Raw genomic sequence first — 18,462 nt, 5'->3', positions numbered from 1 at the left:
GGGGGGCAGGTGTCTATGGCGCACGATGTCGTCAACATACTAACATCATATCCGGACTTAATTTGCGGTAAGGACAAGAACAATACGAACGAGTAGTTGGGGCGGACTGCAATTTGCCGCACCCCAAATGAGATTTCCTAATTTCCTGCAAAACCTCAACAAGTATTAATTCGTAGCATGAACTGCAGTTAATTTTCCTCTTCAACACAGAAACGTTTGTTCATGTACTGGTAGATTTGAATGATTTTCACATTCAGATTTTGTGCGCCTTTTAAGTGCTCTCTATTTTGGTGGTCCCATTAACTTTGCAACAGAGTGTAACTTTCGCTTCCATATTTTCTTTGTTTAATTTAAAACGACTATTCTCCAAATGTGTTCCTTTTTTGAAGAAGTTCTGCATGTAGCGCATTCAACATCTACAGGGTGAGTAAAAAAACGAAACCCAAATGTCGGGACCATTGTTTTAGTGAGGTTCTAAATGTAGCACTTTCAAAATCTAGGATATGAAAGCTCAATTCATAAGCTTTCTTTTAGTACAAGAATCATTTAAATCACTAATGTACTTTTAAGTTACGGACTTTTAAACATAAGCACCGTTTTAAGGTTCTGTCCACGGATCACAAAAAGGTAAGTGTTCTTTCAGCAAAACGAAAACAAATCACATAGGGATTTGTGTGAATTGTTTTCGTTTTGCTGAAAGAACGCACACCTTTTGTGTGATCCGTGGACAGAACTTCAAAACGGTGGTTGTGTTTACAATTCCGTAACTTGAAAAGTACTTGAGTGATTTGAATTATTCTTGTACTAAAAGAAAGCTTTTAAATTGGGCTTTCACATCCTAAATTTTGAAAGTGCTACATGCAGAACTTCACTAAAACAATAGTCCGCACATTTGGGTTTCGTGGTTTTTGACTCACCCTGTAGAAGAAATCGCTCACGTGCTTTTCCAGTTATACACCGAGTTGTACAAGTTTGTCCACGGATCACAATAAAGGCAAGAGCATAATTTCAGCAAAACGAAAACAATTTACATATTATAGAAACACACCGGAACACTCTCATAAGCCGTGATAACTGGCACTTATCGTAACCTTTATTTAACACCTTCTGCTTCCAATGAAACAACATGCTTTATAATGTCTGAAGTCTTGCCCTGCCTTCTACTTGGCTACCACGCCGGCCCCAGAGACTTATGGGATTATTCTGATATCATTTTCACGATGCGGTATGGATTCGTTTTGCTTCCGTGGACAAATGTATAAAACTGTGTTGTGTTCAACTGGAAAAGTACGTGATTTGAATGATTCTTTACTTAAAGAAAGCAGATATATTGGGCTTTCACATCCTAGATCTGGACAGTGCTGCATGCAGAACTTCCTTAAAAATATGGGCGCCAGCTAGATTACTTTTTTTTTTAATACTCACCCTGTATATTGGGGTAGCTGAGTATGTTACCTATTAAATTAACTTCAAAAGTTTAAACAGTAACGATCCGTGAGCTTAAATATTTTCTCATATATCATTCTCATTTATTACACCAAATGTTTGTGAACTTTTGGGATTTGCAAAATGTAAACTCCCCTCAAAGGAAAAAAAAAATACCCCATTTAAATCTGAATTTCATATTTTATCGACATGTACAGACTAGATGTCCCATTATCACAGCTGTCAGATAATTCATGAACCATACTGGTTGATTAGGTGAGAAACATGTCTATAAAATGTATACAAGAAGCATATTAATATGCATATGTTTATGGCATAATTGGGCCTGCTTTTATTTAATGAATCCTTCACCCAGAGGTGATAGGGTCATGGTACCTATGACAATTATACATTACTTTGAAGCTGAAAATAAACCTAAAACACAACATAAGTCAAATATGTCTGGGTTTTAGTGGGAGAAGGTCAAATCTAATGTTCAGTTCAAGTTGGGGCAAGATAGCATTAACAGTGATCATCAAAATCTAAAAGTCACTGAGGCTCTGGGGACATGGTCCCTAGTTATTTTTCAAGCTATGAGCACACGGGAGCCATGAATCTGAAACATGTTAATACTAAATATGGAGTTGATCTAGCGTGACTGATGCCGTATCTTGAAAGGGAAGTTTCTCTACTGCCCCCCCCCCCCCCTGAAGGGAAGTGACTAAATGGAAAAGGGGCCGGGGGGGGGGGGGGACATATAGATCCATCGCAGTTTTCAATCATCCAATCAAGGACGACACAAAGTACCTTTTCATTTTGTTTGTTTGTAATGATGGCTTTGTTGGTTTTGACTAATGTCATGACGGTGCAGGGGGAAGGCCGAGTGATTTCCTGACGATTCCTTCCGCGATTTGGTTGAATTTCTCCCGCTCGTCTCGCCACATCTTGGAGGCGTCAACGTTGGCCCCGCTTTCGTCATTCGGTTCTGAAGCACACAAACAAATGCAGAAGCACCGAATGTTCAGATTTTGCAATTTAATCCATCTGAAGAAACATGGTTTTGAAGAAGAGTGTGGCAAGGCACTCTACCTGTATATTTAGACAAGCTCAAATGATCTCCGAAGCTGCGGGCCAACAATTTCGTGTTCATGCATGAGTGACGTGACTGTGCCATGTAATTTCTGGAAGGAGTAGTGTTTTGAGAACAAAAAATCAGTTTTTTGACCCTAGCAACCCTATAATAAGGGAATAAATGTGCTCGAGCGGTTTTTATCACTCTGTTTAAGACCGCTTGAAGTCTGGATGCTAATAATTACCCGAGCTGAAGGCGAGGGTAATTATAAGCACCCAGACTCTAAGCGGTCTTAAACAGAGTGATTAATACCGACCGAGCACATATTTATTCCCATTTATAAATACCTTTATTTTTCATAAATACCTATTCATAAATACCTGTCAAAAAAAATCAAAACTTTTCGGTCAAAAAAACTCGATTTTGTTCAACAAATTCACTTCTTGTTTTTTTAAACACCCCTCTAGCTAAATAATAGAGTGCCCAGCTTGCGAATAAGATTGGCGCGCGCATACGCGATGTCGCGCAGAATGCACCTGGGGCATTGCGTTGTGAATTTAGGACTATAAAATTCTGACTCACTGGTAGTATTGTGCATGCCTACGTGAGGATTGTGAACGTTCAAACAATATAACGGTAAGAGGCACTGGATTTTTAGAAGTCCAAATTTCATGTGGCACTGGAAAAGTGTTTAAGACCAGCTAGCAATGTCTTTATCATCCGTTTAAGACTGGCCGCGTGACGGGCTCTCGACCAATAGGAATGGGTAAAAAAACTGTCTTAGTTATTTATGAATGCACAATAACTCACTTGGTCATGACTGTCAATTGAAATACAGGATTTCCCATTTGTAGAACGTCAGTTGGTCTATTGTAGTTAGTTAGATCTATTGTAACATATTCCAAGATTAATCGGGCACAAGGTCAAACAAATCCATCTTGCACTCGGGGTCACATGCAAATGAGGGTATATGCAAATTACTTAGAATAAGGAAAATCTTACCCCTTCATAAATAATCTATTTTTTAATTAAATAAAGTAGATTTTTTCTCCTTACCTGCAAGCATGCTGACAACGGAGAGCAGAATCTTCTCCACGCTCTGTACGGGGCTCCACCGCTCGGCGCTGCTCTCGTACCCCATGGGATCATCCCCTGGTGCATGGAGTATAGAGATGCACACTCTGCCATCAGCGTAAACTATGAAAAAACAAGATAAAAATAAACTAGGAAAGGAAGCTGGGTGAGTGTGCAGAGATGGGCATGATGGGGGGGGGGGGGGGGGGGGGGGGGCTTGCACTGCCTGACTCGCAATGTCAAAATTCTCAAGTTGTCTATAAACCCTATAAAATTCCACTTAACCCTAACCCCCTAGGCCTTTTTGCTAGGATCTAGCCTGAATCCTGCAAATTCCTCCATTATTTTTTGAATATGGTCTGTGGAGGGGCGACCACTGCCTGAATCCTGCAAAATCCTGCGGCATTGACTGTCAATATGTTGAGGCTTGGCCAGTGACATCCAGGAGCACTACGGAGGATTTCAAGCATAATCCAGGCCTATATTTATGCATAGCTGAGCAAAAACAACACAAGGTCCGGCCCAAGACCTTGACAAAGTGCATCTTACAAAATCAGTAAAGCACTTTTGCCATGTGACCTCAATCCTCCAAATTCCTCCACTTAGTCAAAGAGGATTTTGAAGGATTCACGGCGGTTAGAATTAAACGTCATAGGATGATTTACTTCTTGTTAGGCTTGGAATTAATTCTGATTTCATACTGGAGTCATGATTTCATTCCGAATCGAACCCATTTCTATCAATAAAAAAAAAGGAAGACGCGAGCAAAGACCTCCATAGTTTCATTAATGAACGAGAGAAGTGAATCACAGTGGCATTTTAAAAAGGAGTTATGTCTTGTGAAAAAGGATAATTTGCTACAAATATGGTTAATACATGTCGAGTGACAATGACCTATTGACCCAAGTGCCTGGAACCTATTCTTGGGAGAACTGAATTGTTACTACTGGGAATCGACTCCTCAAAAACATGGAATCACGATTCCTATTACAACTTTGGAATCGATTCTATTCGATTCCGACCTGGAATCGCCCAAGCCTACTTTTTGTGCGTTCTTGTTTGTTTGAAGCAACATAGTCGCTCCAAATTTTAAGTAGGGTGCCAACAACTTACCAGAACTGTGGATGTTTTAGCTCAGTGGCTACTAATACGTTTTGAGAAAACAGAAACAATGCATAATTTTCTTGGGTGTCGTATCTGGATTCTGTTGCTAACGCACATGAAAAAGTGTGCCAGTGGGCACACTGTTTTAAAACCACCTTCAATGATTGCTTTCTGTTTGTTGAAGCCATTTTTTGCACACTAGATCCACAGGGTAGTTGGTACTGGTCCTTCCTGCAAGCAAAGTTGAGCAAGGTTTTTCTCAACTCTAACTCCCTAGACATTTTTGCTAGGACGCAACTTAAATCCTGCGAAATCCTCCAATTGGCCTCATGGAAAACTAGCAGTCCTCAATCCTGCAAAATTCTCCATTATTTCTTGAATGTGGTCCTTGGAGGGATGACCACTGCCTCAACCCTGCAAAATCCTCCAGCTATGACTGTTAATATGTCGAGGCTGAGGCAGTAACAACTAACATCCTGGAGCAGTGCGGAGGATTTCAAGTTTAATCAAGGACTAAATTTATGCAAGGCTGAGCATAAACAACACAAGGTCCGACCCAAGACCTTGACACAGTGCGCCCTCCGAAATTAGCAACGCACTTTTGCTATGTAGCCTCAATCCTGCAATGTCCTCCAATTTACAAAAAGGATTTTGGAGGATTTGGGATGGTTAGGGTTAAATTGGTACCTAGGGCTGTTTTAGGTTAATACAAACGTTAATACATGCCTTTAATAAATGACCCCCCCCCCCCCCATAAAGAAAAATTGCTTAACAGTATAGTTTGAAAACATTATTATCTGTCACAGTGATTATAGATTGTGACAATGACCAGTGCAACAATGGCCTAATGGGAGACTTTTGCAACGTTGGTGGCAGCAAACACACCAATCCTTTTCCCATTGTTTGCATCATATTGAGCATGCGCACTGTAGCTCAAACATGACGTAAACAATTGAAAGGGGACCGGTGTGTTTGCTGCCACCAACGTCTCAAAAGTCTCCCCTTATCTGTGACATGGAGGGCGGCGAGTTCAACTTTCTTAAATATCCACAAGGACAAAAAACAGCACAGTGTTATGCCAAACGGAATGCAGCACCAGCAATACAATTTAAGAAACTTTTAAGCAGAGCCTGTCCTTGTTTATGATATGGGGACTGAGATCCAGTCTGTGACTAATGCTACCCACTCATCAAACAGGTCAGGGCAAGCCTAACGCACAAATTCTAGTAAATGGATTCTGAATGACTAAACAGTATATAAGCCGCAGTGGAAAATGATGAAAATGAAGAATCTACTGTCGCCATTCGCATGGAGATTCAACTTATTGCCTACACATGTCTTGTACTTGAAACAAGTAGCACCATACTTAAGCACATGCGGTGTAGATGCTACATGACATACATGAACAAAAAACCTCGTTAATCTGGTCAGAGACGAACTAATTACAAGTGACGGTAAGTGAATGATACAGCATGACAGTTGACGGTCAGTTGGTGAGTCGGTCAGTGAGGTACAAGGTTGCAGGCCAGTGAATCGGTCCAAAATTGCCTACGCTGGCCAAATCACAATTTGCATGCTCTCACATTCTTCGGTATTTGAGCATATTTTGGGCCATGAACTTGAGGGTATGTAAAATATACGGGTGGAAGCCGTGCACAGGACTGTGAGCTTGTAGTTCTTTGCAATTTGGATGAAATTGGGGCCCAAAAAGCGCTCTATTTTGCAATGGAGTGTAGGCATCGTTTTTCAAAATGGCGATAGGCTTCTGGACTATTTTAAGGGGTAATTATACTCAGACTTGAAATGAAGGACAAGGGAAACAAATCATTATGTAAGCCCTTCGAACTGAAATTTCTCCTAAAAGTCATCAGTTAACCCCCCCCCAAAAAAAAAGTTGAAAAGAATATGAAAGATGTTAAAAATAAAGTTTAATTTTTTTTATGTGTGTCTCGAACACCTTGGAGAGTTGTGAGTATTTTCCCCGAATTTCTGAAGTGGGAGCATTTATTATTGGGGTCGATGGAAGTTTATTTACTGGTCTGCAACCACAAAGGCCCTGCAAAAATGCCATAATATATTGATTTTGTGGTTATAGGGAACGAACAACATTTGCTCTTGCTGCAAATTTCTATAAATGGATTTGGGGGATCAGAATGTTATAGCAAATATTGTTAAACTGACCTGTTTCAGGTTTTGGGCTTGTAGATGCTGGAAAAAGCAAGAAAATCAATCATGTTCTTGTAGTCTGGCTCCCCGACTCCACTTAAGATGAAATGGAGCAATTTATAGACTTTGGGGAACTGTAAGGTGAGAGAATCAGTCTAGCAGGTTTGTACCCTTTCACAGGTGTGTAATCAATTGCAAAGAAAATGCGGAATAACTAAATACGCAAATTTAGGGGCAGGTTGGTTGGTCGGCCAACCAGCGTTGGAAAAATACAATTTTTCTTGAAAATGTCAGCACACCAGGAGCCACGATTTTACATGATACTTTAGACTGTCATTCCCTAACAATCCATTAAGCTACATGTATTTCGTGATAATTTGATCATTTCATTTTTTTTTATGTTTGCAAATGTTGTATTTTCCCTTTAAAGGTATTGGACAACATTTCCCAATCATTAAACCATGAAACTACTAAATTAATATGAAATCTCCTGCTTGACTGAAGGTGAATAATAGTCCAATGCATCCGGTGAAATCATGGTACCTGGTTTGCTGTCATTTTCAAGAAAACTTAGAGAAGTGGAATTTTGGTATCATTTTCCAGTGATGGTCGGCTGACCATTGTTGGAAAAAAACCCTGACTTTTACAAATACTGCACCCAATTTACCAAATTTAGTTGGCTATATTTTGTTTGCAATCGGTTCCACATCCTCTATTTTGTCTGAAGTAGGGTCAGGGAACCGGACTACAAGAACAGCATTTTTATTCTTGGTTTTTCCAGCATCTATGAACACAAAACTTTAAACAGGTCAGTGTAACAATATTTGCTATAAAATACTAACCCCAAAATCCAAACATAGGCCTATCTGAAAATTACAGCACAAAGCAAATGTTGTATATTACATTTAAAACTATAGTCCATCATTTGCAGCTATCTGAAAAGTAAATGGCGTAATTATTATTGAAAAACATACTTTGGTTGAAAGTTAGTAAGGGGACTAAACTCCCTGTGAAATTATTCTGTCTGACAAACAGTCATTTTGAAGTAATCAACGAAAGAAGGCCTTTCCAACGGTGTTTCTTCAGAAGCACCATAGGTAATTCAAATTAGTATTCGTTTTGTTATTCGGTGAAGCCCGTGCGGTTGCTATAATTCGTCGGATCAGTGCGTGACATCGCGTTGCTGCAATCGGCTCAGTGAGAACGTGTCTCGGACGCTGAATTCAGGCCCAATTAAAAAACATGATTTATCAACTATTGATTTGAAATTGAGATCCTAGAATGCTGTTTTTCTCGGAATATACACCTGAAGCTGAGCTGAAACTTCACGAGGTTAGTTGTTCAGTACCCTTCTTTAGATTTTGAGCACTTCTGTTGCTTCACACGAACAAAATGCACAAATTACAAATGATGGACTGTATCTTTAAGGGGACTCATGATAGACTGGACAACATGACTGCTAACTACTCACTGTTTGGGTGAAACATCTCACTCTTGAATTTCATCTTGGGGGGATTCAGCGGGTAGTCGGGCGGAAAGAGGATCTGAGCCTCAAAGACGCCTCCCTCAAAGCATGTCCCCTCTGGGCCACTGTAGGACAAAAATAAGGATAATGTAGTCTCCGTTCAAGACGCTTTCGAAAACTAAAACTTGGCAAGTTCAAGGGATAGAAAGAAGAGATGGAGAATATATTTCAAATATCAATGAATGAATAGAAAATTCAATGCTGCAAACAAAATACCAGGCCCTATTTTTATATTTATAAACTTTAAAGGGGTGGTCAATTTTTTTTTTCAGGTGAACCTCAATCTGTAATACCTGTTCTACCTGCTTATGTATAGTGGCTCAAAAATTGATAAAAACCTGCATGTGTATATACGGTAGCAGGTCTGTCAATGGACAAGACCCTTTTCCCCAATTTTTCAAGATGCATTCCCCATGATTTGTGTTTTTAATTGCTATTTTCATAGAGATATAAAAGTTATTCACTTCTGAATGAGACATTGAAAAAAAATCCACCGCCATTTAGTTACTGAATTATTTCTTCACAAAAATTGCTTTATTGGCTACCAGACAATAATTTGGGTCTCGCAGGGCGGGTTCATTTGTGCGCAAAATGAAAGCCCTTTTTAGTAAATCTGTTGAGATCCTGAATCCGTCGAAGCAACCCAACTGCTCAATATGGAGGTATCCTGAATCCAAAATCATGCAGTACCGCTAGGCTTACTGTCCTGAATCCATAATAATCCCCCAAAGTTTTCAATATTGAGGTATCCTGATTCCGCCAAAATACTCCAAAACAGGAGTGTGGATTTTGTTGATTCAGGTACGTTAGGGTTAAAGGTAATATATATACATAATTTGCAAACATAAAAAAACAAACCCATCCTGGCAAATTCCAACACCATATGGGAAACTGCACACATTTGACTTTGATTCTGGAGGTGTGCCAACCCAATGTAAAAGACTGTCAGTTTAGGGGTACTGTACCCATCCTGGCAGATTCCAACAAAACATGCCGTTGGGGTTTGATGGGTTGAGTTTTGTTCTAAAGGTAGCTACATTTGAATGTGACTAACTCACCTAATGGTAGCCTCCCATTCAAAGAAGTTATCTTCGTTCAACGGCCCAGCAACGATGCCCTCTGGGGGATTGAGGGTCAATTCTAAAAAAAAGGAAACCAACTGAATCAATTAGGCTTAAGGGCGTTAAGTAATGGTCATTGTGAGAGACGTGGAAGGAATACAAGTAGGTGTTCCTGTGTTGGTAAAAACCAGAGTTGGAAATTTTTTTTATTTAAAAAAAAAAAAATCCAAATAATCTGATTTATCTGATTTAAATCTGATTTATTTGATTTAAATCACATTAAATTTCTTTCATATAGTGATATGTCGAAAAGGTGTCTAAATCTCCCCATGCACTCTTACACCCATCACTAAGGAGTTTACAGGTTCCTATAATACCCATCATCCACAAAACTCAATAAATTGATAAATGCTTTGGACAAAAATTGTATTGAAGCAGTGATTAAAAAAAAATTCACTTTGTTTCATCTACAGGTAGTCTACATGTACCTCATTGGTTTAATAGTACATTATTAATTTTGAAGACAATTTTTGGCTGGATTGATACAGCTGAGATATGTTGTGTGAGGATATGAATGAAAAACGTGATTTATGGTATGTGTACATGGTAGTCTATACAAAACATGAGTACAGTTCTCAATGGGCATGTTTATTTCATAAATATGCTTCTAATTTCAAAATGACAGCACTGATCCTTGTGAAACTTATGTAGTGTTTGATTGATGGTCCTTCCTACAACCTGGAGAACAGAAATCAGGCCTTGCACCTCTGAAATGTATTATATAAATCTCAATCTACATTTTTATGGAGAAACAGGAATAGACTATCAATTCGGACTTTAAGTTTAATACAGCTTTAGATGGTTCAGGTAAGCCTACAACAGCACAGTTGATTCACAATATTACTGTAAACAAGGAATGATTACAGCAAAAGTGAGGGTGCTGTCTTTGAAATTCAAACTTCGAAGAACATTTTTTAATGTCAGATCTTGACTTTAATCAAAACAATGATCTTGGGTAATTATGCAAAACCTACATGCAAGTTAGGTCAATGCTGATGAAATCCATGTAGGGGTGTTTGAATGTGTTAACATCTTACACTTTGTAATCAGGTGCAATCAGTTGATTTAAATGATTAAAATGACCCTCAAACAACTTATTTTGCCGAAAATAAGATTTTTACAAAAAAAGAAAGATTTAAATCAGTGATTTTTAAAAAACAATAATCATTCGATTTAAATCGCGATTTAAATCATTTTAAATCAATTTTAAAAATGTCGACTGATGCATCGTTAAATCAAAAACTTTCAAGTCGGAACTTCTAATTCTAGACTCTATCGGTCACTTCCCACATCATACAGTCGACCCTGCAATCTCCAAACCAGCCTCGACGTGGACAAGAATGCCCGTGCGCCCGGCATGTGGCAGTGTTTTTTAATTCTTGTATTGAAGTATTGAAAACACTGTACTGTAAATATGTTTAATTCTCTTGTCCAGCAGCATGTCTGTTTCATTTTTTTTTTATCTTTGAAGTAAAATTGACCAGTGTAAAATCCAACAGTTGTCGGCTATCTTGAAAAAAAAATAAAAATCCGCCTCCTCCTTGTTTTTCAAAAATCCGGGTGATGTTTTTTTTTTTTACTTGGCCTTACGCAATAGCAGTTGACAAATACATTACCTGCTGCTGTAATATAAATTTGCGCTATGTCAAAATTGCGCTCAATAAACATGATAAATAATGCACATCATTTCCAAAGCTTCTCCCCCAATTCCCAAATTAATTTATTTTATATCACTGCAAGTTCCCTTAAAAACATCCATTTTCCGTAAAAAGTCATTGAGAGTTTGCACATACGTTTGTACTCTGTCATTAAGCGTTTCAATGCAGCACCGGCCATTGTTATAGTCGTGTAAAAATGAGGAGAAATCTGACATGATCTAGTGACTTCTTCCACAACACTGGATGCTGCACAAATGACACAAATTAAAACGTAAACGCATTGATCACAAGGAGGCAAACCACTTCTCCGCATTAACATCTCGTGCACTGCGCGCCACCTTTAACCTTTACGCGTATACGTTTATAAGTTTAGTCTGGTCCCATCAGTGAGGGCAATAACAACTATCTAGATTTTACTTGAAGAGAAAGGGAACATGACTACATGTTTTTAAGAATAATGTCTTATGTTACAATTTATCTGATTGGTCGCGAATATAAACATAATTATCGTACAATATGGCACATTAGGGCAAAAGTATCACTTAAACTTGCACAATAAAAATTTATATCATACATCTAACATTGTTAAAGAAAGAAATCACTTTTTTATTACTTATTTAGGAAACTGACTAAACATAATCATAAACGGTTCGCCGTTTGCGCTCACAATATTGTCCAATCGCAATGCAAGGGTATGTTGGCTTGACTTCGTGCAGCAGGTGCATGAGTTAATATTTTTGCGAAATTGGTCACAAAATTATTTAGGTTTTGGCTAAAAATCCCAGCGTTTGAAGTGAAACAAACAATCGGACACCAAGTTCCGAGAAACAAATCGTTAAGCACTCAAGTTTCTGTCAAATAATCTCAGGTTTTTAGCAATAAAACCTCGCCGTCAGCGAAAGGGTAAAACTACGCGCACAAGCCACATGCACATTTGCAGTGCAGCTGAACAATGAAATTTTGACAACTGTGCAATTTTCGGTCTTCAGTTTCATCTGCATAAAATCCCCCAATGGCCTCCGACGCCGGAGCTGGAGGTTCCGATGAAGCTAGTTTGAAATGGGTGGTAAGTTTAAAACAATAATTGATTCAGCTAAAATTGTTTAACACCGTGAATTTCATTGTCTTTTGAGTGTGTGCGCGAGAAAAGACGTGGTTTTGTGAACAGAAAGAGCACGTGACCCATTTAGAATCACCTGATTGGTTAGTTTTGGCGGCTGTAGAGATTTTGAGAAAGCGCCGGGAGATTTCAGAACACCGAACGACAAGGCGAAGTTTTGATTTGTTTGGGGGGAAAAAGAGTTGTTTTTACCGGGAAGATTTTTTAACTGGGTTTTTGAAAATGACAGATGGACCCTTGAAGGTATGTTAGCAGCGAAATTATGCCTATTTATCATGATTATTCCCCCTTAAATTTGCTGTATTGTAAGTGCCCTCATTCTACCTCCATGCACTGACACTGTCACTTGAGTTGTCACTCTGTGTCAGTCATTGTCAGTGTGCTCCAAATGTTTTTCAACTGGCATGCCTAGGCTATCTGGCTGTCATGACTCGACTGTGTCAAACTTGATGATGTTTCGGGAAAAATGTTGCAACCTGACGCCACTTTTTTCTTCAATCATATCCTATCATCTCAATGAAGGTCATTCATTGCAAAAATGATAAGACATGAATCTGCAGATCTGGGACTGAGAGTGAGAAACATTTCCAATTTTGTTATTTTAGAAAATTATCTTGACATGCTTGACCCTCCATAGACTTTGTACACAATCGCAGAAGTGGCGTCAGGTTGCAACATTTTTTCCGATGTTTCACTGACTCTGTTGTCGGTAGTTCTCTAAATCTGTAACATGTCTAAATTGGTAAAACTGTAAAAGTGTGTGAAATTTTTCTTGGACAAAATTGGATGTAGGTTAAGACTCAGTTTGTGAATTTGAATGGGAGACATTTGTTTAAAATAGCCAGGACACAATGCCGGAAAATCTGTATTCTGTATTTTCATCCTATTTCTTTTTTGAGAGTTTAAAGCATTCCATGATTGTATCTGAGGCAAAACATTTGTTTTCACTTTTGTTTGTTTTGTCTGCCCTGTTCCGTCATGTCCGTTCTCTTGTTTTTCCTGTACGATCTTTCATGTCTGTCATGTCTGTTGTAATGTACAACATGATGTAAGTTTGTCCATTTTCTTGTCTTAACAATATTCATGCTTAAAAGGCGTTTCTTTTAATTAACCAAAGATGTTGTCTTTTGAATATACCTCCATAATTGTAATGTTATTGTAAATCAGTATATTTCAATTTCCTTCAGTTTTTCTACTATTATGCCAAGTAATTAATTAATTAATTTATTGATCACTGATTTAATTTATAGCTTTAATTATTGTTTATTTCAAATTTGTTCAAAGATTCGGGGCACGAAACTAAGTTTCCAAAGTTTACTGCCTTTTGAAAATATTGGGTGTATTCTATGATGTCACGGCTTTCCCTCTCTGGGTTGATGGGGTATATTTTCCTTCAATTCTTCAAGAAACTTAGCTTCCTGTATACATATACACACATACAACGGTTGCTGACGGCAGCCATATTGAATGTGATGTGAGATGACCCTACCACTAGAAGTATGGGAATGGCTCCGCATTCGTAACCAATGAAGACAGAGGTTCCGCTACAGCACAGGCCCATGCACGTCATGAAATATCGCATATGTGGCAATGCCCAACGGCTGTTTTGTGCGATAATCTGGAACTGACATCAGAGATGAAACTTTTCCGATTTTAATCGGAAATCCAACTTTTTGAATTTTCCAACGAAATTTCCGATTTTCTTTGTGCCCCACAAAATTTGATTTTGTGTAACGATTTTTTCACAAAATGTCATTTTATTTAAATCATAATTTCGAAGAAAAGTCGATGGAAATGGCACGTTAAAATCATCGCGAATGTAGTTTTAATCTCTTTCACCAGTTGTTATTGGAGTGTTTCAACGGTAGAAACACAGGCCATAACACTGATCGGAGCCTTTTCTGGCTGGACAAAAGGTTAAACATTGACAGGTGACATGGAACGATCACTGTGTCGCACGTGCGTGTGAAGATGCAATGGTACCAGCGTACGTACCGTACCATACTGTCTGCTAGCACATGGCCATTCGGGAACGGGTAGCCTTGTGAATGATCCAGTGCATAAAATCATTATGTTGTGCGATTTTCGGAGGTTTCAGATTTAGTTGTACAAAATGCAATGCTTTAAAAATGATGATGATTATCTCGAGGATAGCGAGGAGAGCATTAGCGAAACATTTCACTGGCATTTGTTGGAAGAGAAAGACGATAATGCCTGATTTTTCCCACGTACGAATGCAAGTGGAGTAGTGGAGTTGTGTGGTTGAATCATGGACATGATTGAAGCACCATGAACGGTGCCCTTGTCTTTCAGACTTTTTCCTCGACTTTCTCAAGTAAGAAGTGAACTTCTTTGTTGATGACTCCATTACTCTAACCGTAATTCAGGCGTTTTATGCAATGAAAACACTGACCAGCAGGAGTTGGGTGTCCGGAAATTGGGCATGAAGTGTATTGTACATGCATGTACAGTGTACTTGTGTATAACTGTAGCGCGGCCCAGATTTCGGACACGTATTTTTGTACGGCCTATTTTCCGATTTTTTTGCCATAATGCCAGTTTCATCTCTGTGACATGGGCATTGCATCGTGCAAGATGAAGTGTAGCACTTTTATTGTGTTTCATGAAACATCTTTTTGGGTATTGTGTGTCGCCGTGATGTTTGGGTCCGAGCCAGTGACTACAGTCGAGTCTCGTTAATACAAACTCGTTCGGACCTAGCCAAATTGTTTGTTATATCAGAATTTTGTATTAAGAGGAACATCAGTCCCATTCATTGTGCACATAAATGCACAGTCGGGACTAAGACTTTATGTTTGTTATAACCAGAATTTTGTATTAACTCTTTCAGTGCCAAACTCGTACATGTACGAGGTATATTTGTTAGTCCAATAGCGCCAACCTCGTACATGTACGAGGTAATGTTCGTAAATGGTCGTACTTAAAATTGCCAAACCTCGTACATGTACGAGGTAGAGTAAATATGTTATCAAAAGGGGGCGCTCTTGCTCTTTCTAATGGTACCATTTTCATGCATGTACGACCTGTATTTATTTTTTCATTCGAGTTCTTGCGAGAGGGCGCAGTACTAAATCTCGTATTTTCTGCAAAAAGTGCGGAATCTCCCTGTGTTCAGGCCAGTGTTTCAGGGTGTATCACTATGTTTGTGACTACTTTTGACTTACCAATATATCAAGGATATACCAGAGAGTAACAACAACAAATTTAGTGAGTAAAACCTATTTACTTTTTTTTTTACAGAATTTTGAACAATTAACAAAAACGCTCGAAGTTGGGCGCTTTAGGGTTAAACTTTTCAAATTTCGCGGGCACTGAAAGAGTTAACAGAGTTTGTACTAACGTGATTTGACTGTACATGTAATTCTTCTCCCAGGGTAGTGTATTTTCAACAAAGCCAGCTTTAATCCTAATGGAAACTGAGAACTATATCAATTTTCTCGTTTTTTTTCTCCATCCCTAGACACTGTTTGACAACATGAACGCCAAGGAGGAAGGCAAGAAGAAGAAGGCTTCTGGCTCCAAGAAAGCCAGCAGCAAGGCTGCTGCCCCAGCAGAGGACATGATGAGCACCCCTGATAGGAAGGTGAATAAGTCGGATAAGCGGCTGTCGGTGGAGCGTATCTACCAGAAGAAGACGCAGCTGGAGCACATCTTGCTCAGGCCTGACACCTACATTGGATCGGTGGAACAAGTGAAACAGGTACCGTCTTCATTGTGGATTTATACAATATTGAGGGGGATACAAAAATATATTGTACGAGCTATCAACTCATGCAAGATTGTTTGTTATATCGTGTGGTAGGTTGGATACTGTAATTTCATTGGTCGAGAACGGCCATGTGTCCAGTCTTTAAAAACGCATATATACAGTGGTTAACCTCATATACAATGCGCATGTAGAATGTGCATGCACGCTCGCAACCGAGAGATATGAGAACTGCATGCATGCAAGGCGCAACCGTTCAGTCTCATGGCGGGCATGGAAGCCTGCTGTAATCAAGGGTTCCACTGCACTGATTTGCCCCTCGGTCGTTAAAAACGTCATGTCCCACATCACACAAATTTGGAATTCTGACTTATTTCAATATTTAAAAAACTTTTTTGTTTCCAACAGGCCATGTGGGTTGTCAATGAAGATGGAATGCTTGAAAATAGAGAGATTACCTACGTACCTGGATTGTTCAAAATCTTTGATGAAATCCTCGGTGAGTCGGATTTTGTATGTATTTTTGATAATGTTGTTATATCTTAAGAGATTGTAGATGGACATTAACCTCTAGGCCTGTTTGGCTAGGAATAGATGCATCATCAATCCTGCGAAATCCTCCAACTTCCTCATTGTAAAAATTGGATACTGCCTCAATCCTCCACACTCGTCCGTTATTCCTTGACTTGGTTCAGTGGAGGGGTGGCCACCTCACTCCAACAATCTCCAACTCACTTTTAAGGTGTTAGCCCTACCCCCCCCCCTCAGGCCCTCTGGCTAGGATGCAACCTCAATCCTACAAAATCCTCCAATTGCCATCAAGAAAAAATGGGATTCAGCCACAATCCTCCAAAATGATCCGTTTTTTTCTTGAATTTAGTCTGTGGAGGGTGGCCACTGCTTCAATCCTTCAAAATCCTGTGCCAATTACTGCTATGATTTGAGGGAGTGTGACTGGCATTTAGAAGCAGTGGGGATGAAATATCAGAATAACACAGGGCTGATTTTTGCATGGCTGAACATAACCAATGCAGGATATGGCCTACTGGCTTGACGTAATGTATCCTCCACAATAAATCGATACGTCTTTGCCATTCATCCTCAATCCTCTAAAATCATCCATAACCTACAGGAGGATTTTGGAGGATTGAGGAGGGTTAGGGTTAAAGCATGATGTCCAGAAGCAGTGCAGATGATATCTAGTGCAGGGTACAACTTAAGACCTTGACGCAGTGCATCCTCTAAATCAACCGAGACTTTAACCCTAACCTTCCCAAATCTTCCAAAATGCTTTTTAAAAAGTGGAGGATTTTGCAGGATTGAGGCTGTATGGCAAACATGTGTGGCTGATTTTGGAGGATACACTTTGTCAAGGTCTTAGGCTGGACCTTGTGTTGTTTATGCTCAGCCGTGCATAAATTTAGGCCTAGATTATACTTGAAATCCTTTGCACTGCTCCAGGATGTCACTGGCTCTGCCTCAACATATTGACAGTGATTGCTGGAGGATTTTGCAGGATTGAGGCAGTGGTAACCCCTCCAAGGACCACATGCAAGAAATAACAGCGGTTTGTGCAGGATTGAGGCTCTATGCAATTTCTACATGGAGGCAGTTGGAGGATTTGCAGGATTGAGGTTGCATCCGAGCAAAAATGCCTAGGGAGTTGGGGTTGAAGACATACAGCCTCAATCCTCCAAAATTCTCCAAAAGCGCCTTGATTGCTTTTGAAGGATAATAGGGCTTAGCAGTGTTCTAGCCAGGGTGAAATTATAGCGTAGGGGTAATTATTGTTCGGCGACTAATGCGAGCGCGGAGCCTGAAGCCCTTACGGCGTGGGGTCCGGGACCCGCTTAAGGGCCCCGAAAAATTTTGGACTCTAGATGCTCTGTGGTGCAATCTGAGGCGATTCCCTGCCACTTTCCCCTGATTTTTTTTTAGCAGAAGTGTTTAAAATTATAAGAAATTTTGTTTTATTTGTTTCAATGATTAATACTCTTGCTCCTGTAAAGTTTCTTCTGTTTTCAAATTTTAGATTACGTTTACAGTGTATAAGTTGTTCCAAGATCGATGCTTTCTGATATTTAACCATTTTTAGTAGTTCCTCAATGTTTTATAAAAAATTGGGATTTACTTTGTCAATATTAAGTGTGAGAACAAATCGCAAGAACATTTCATATTTCAAGAAGCCTTGTGTTGTGTAGCGCTGCCGTAGTAGCAGTAGTGTTGATTTTAAATTTGTAAATAAAACCATCCGATTGGCAGGGAGAGAAATTGTAAAACCATGGAGGTCTCAGACATAAAAAGTCGTCGGCAATTGCAATTTCAATATGCTGCAATACAATGTGAAGGAGAAATCTCATTTTTGTTATGTTAAAAAATATAATTGTAGATAACGACGATGAGAAATAATCACCGGGAATTGCTTCCTATCCCAGCCGCGGCCGGCCCCGGCCGGCCCGGCGTGCGGGCG

General features: G+C 39.4%; 2 protein-coding genes across 3 annotated transcripts in view; one reads left to right on the top strand and one right to left on the bottom strand.

Annotated features, from left to right (window-relative positions):
• Nucleotides 1-1,505: 1,505 nt before the first annotated feature.
• On the bottom strand, nt 1,506-11,481 carry LOC119721979 (ubiquitin-conjugating enzyme E2 G2-like). Its single transcript, XM_038191957.1, has 5 exons — nt 11,281-11,481; nt 9,425-9,506; nt 8,313-8,431; nt 3,554-3,694; nt 1,506-2,410 (listed from the first exon to the last, which is right to left on the bottom strand). The coding sequence occupies exons 1-5, from the start codon at nt 11,462-11,464 to the stop codon at nt 2,283-2,285; spliced, it is 654 nt and encodes a 217-aa protein (XP_038047885.1). The 5' UTR covers nt 11,465-11,481; the 3' UTR covers nt 1,506-2,282.
• A 342-nt stretch (nt 11,482-11,823) lies between these two features.
• LOC119721978 (DNA topoisomerase 2-alpha-like) overlaps nt 11,824-18,462 on the top strand; it is a 46,480-nt gene continuing 39,841 nt past the window's right edge. The window contains exons 1-3 of one of the 2 annotated variants that reach the window (XM_038191954.1): nt 11,824-12,211; nt 15,747-15,986; nt 16,401-16,491. In XM_038191954.1, the coding sequence (XP_038047882.1) occupies nt 12,158-12,211; nt 15,747-15,986; nt 16,401-16,491 (385 nt within the window). In that variant the 5' untranslated portion in view covers nt 11,824-12,157. Of the gene's footprint in view, nt 12,212-12,240; nt 12,509-15,746; nt 15,987-16,400; nt 16,492-18,462 lie in introns of those variants that run through there. The other variant, XM_038191955.1, reaches the window with a different exon arrangement.

The sequence above is a fragment of the Patiria miniata genome, unplaced genomic scaffold, assembly GCF_015706575.1.
Source record: "Patiria miniata isolate m_02_andy unplaced genomic scaffold, ASM1570657v1 HiC_scaffold_14, whole genome shotgun sequence".
Taxonomy (NCBI): domain Eukaryota; kingdom Metazoa; phylum Echinodermata; class Asteroidea; order Valvatida; family Asterinidae; genus Patiria; species Patiria miniata.
This window is presented reverse-complemented; position numbering and strand designations above follow the sequence as displayed.

Bases quoted from the DNA above. Each gene is read 5' to 3' on its own strand.
- LOC119721979 (XM_038191957.1), bottom strand. From the start codon at position 11,464: ATGTTAATGCGGAGAAGTGGTTTGCCTCCTTGTGATCAATGCGTTTAC. The intron at 3,695-8,312 runs GTGAGTAGTTAG...GTTTTTTCATAG, and splicing joins TGAGATGTTTCACCCAAACA to TTTACGCTGATGGCAGAGTG. The intron at 2,411-3,553 runs GTAAGGAGAAAA...TGTGTGCTTCAG, and splicing joins CGTTGTCAGCATGCTTGCAG to AACCGAATGACGAAAGCGGG.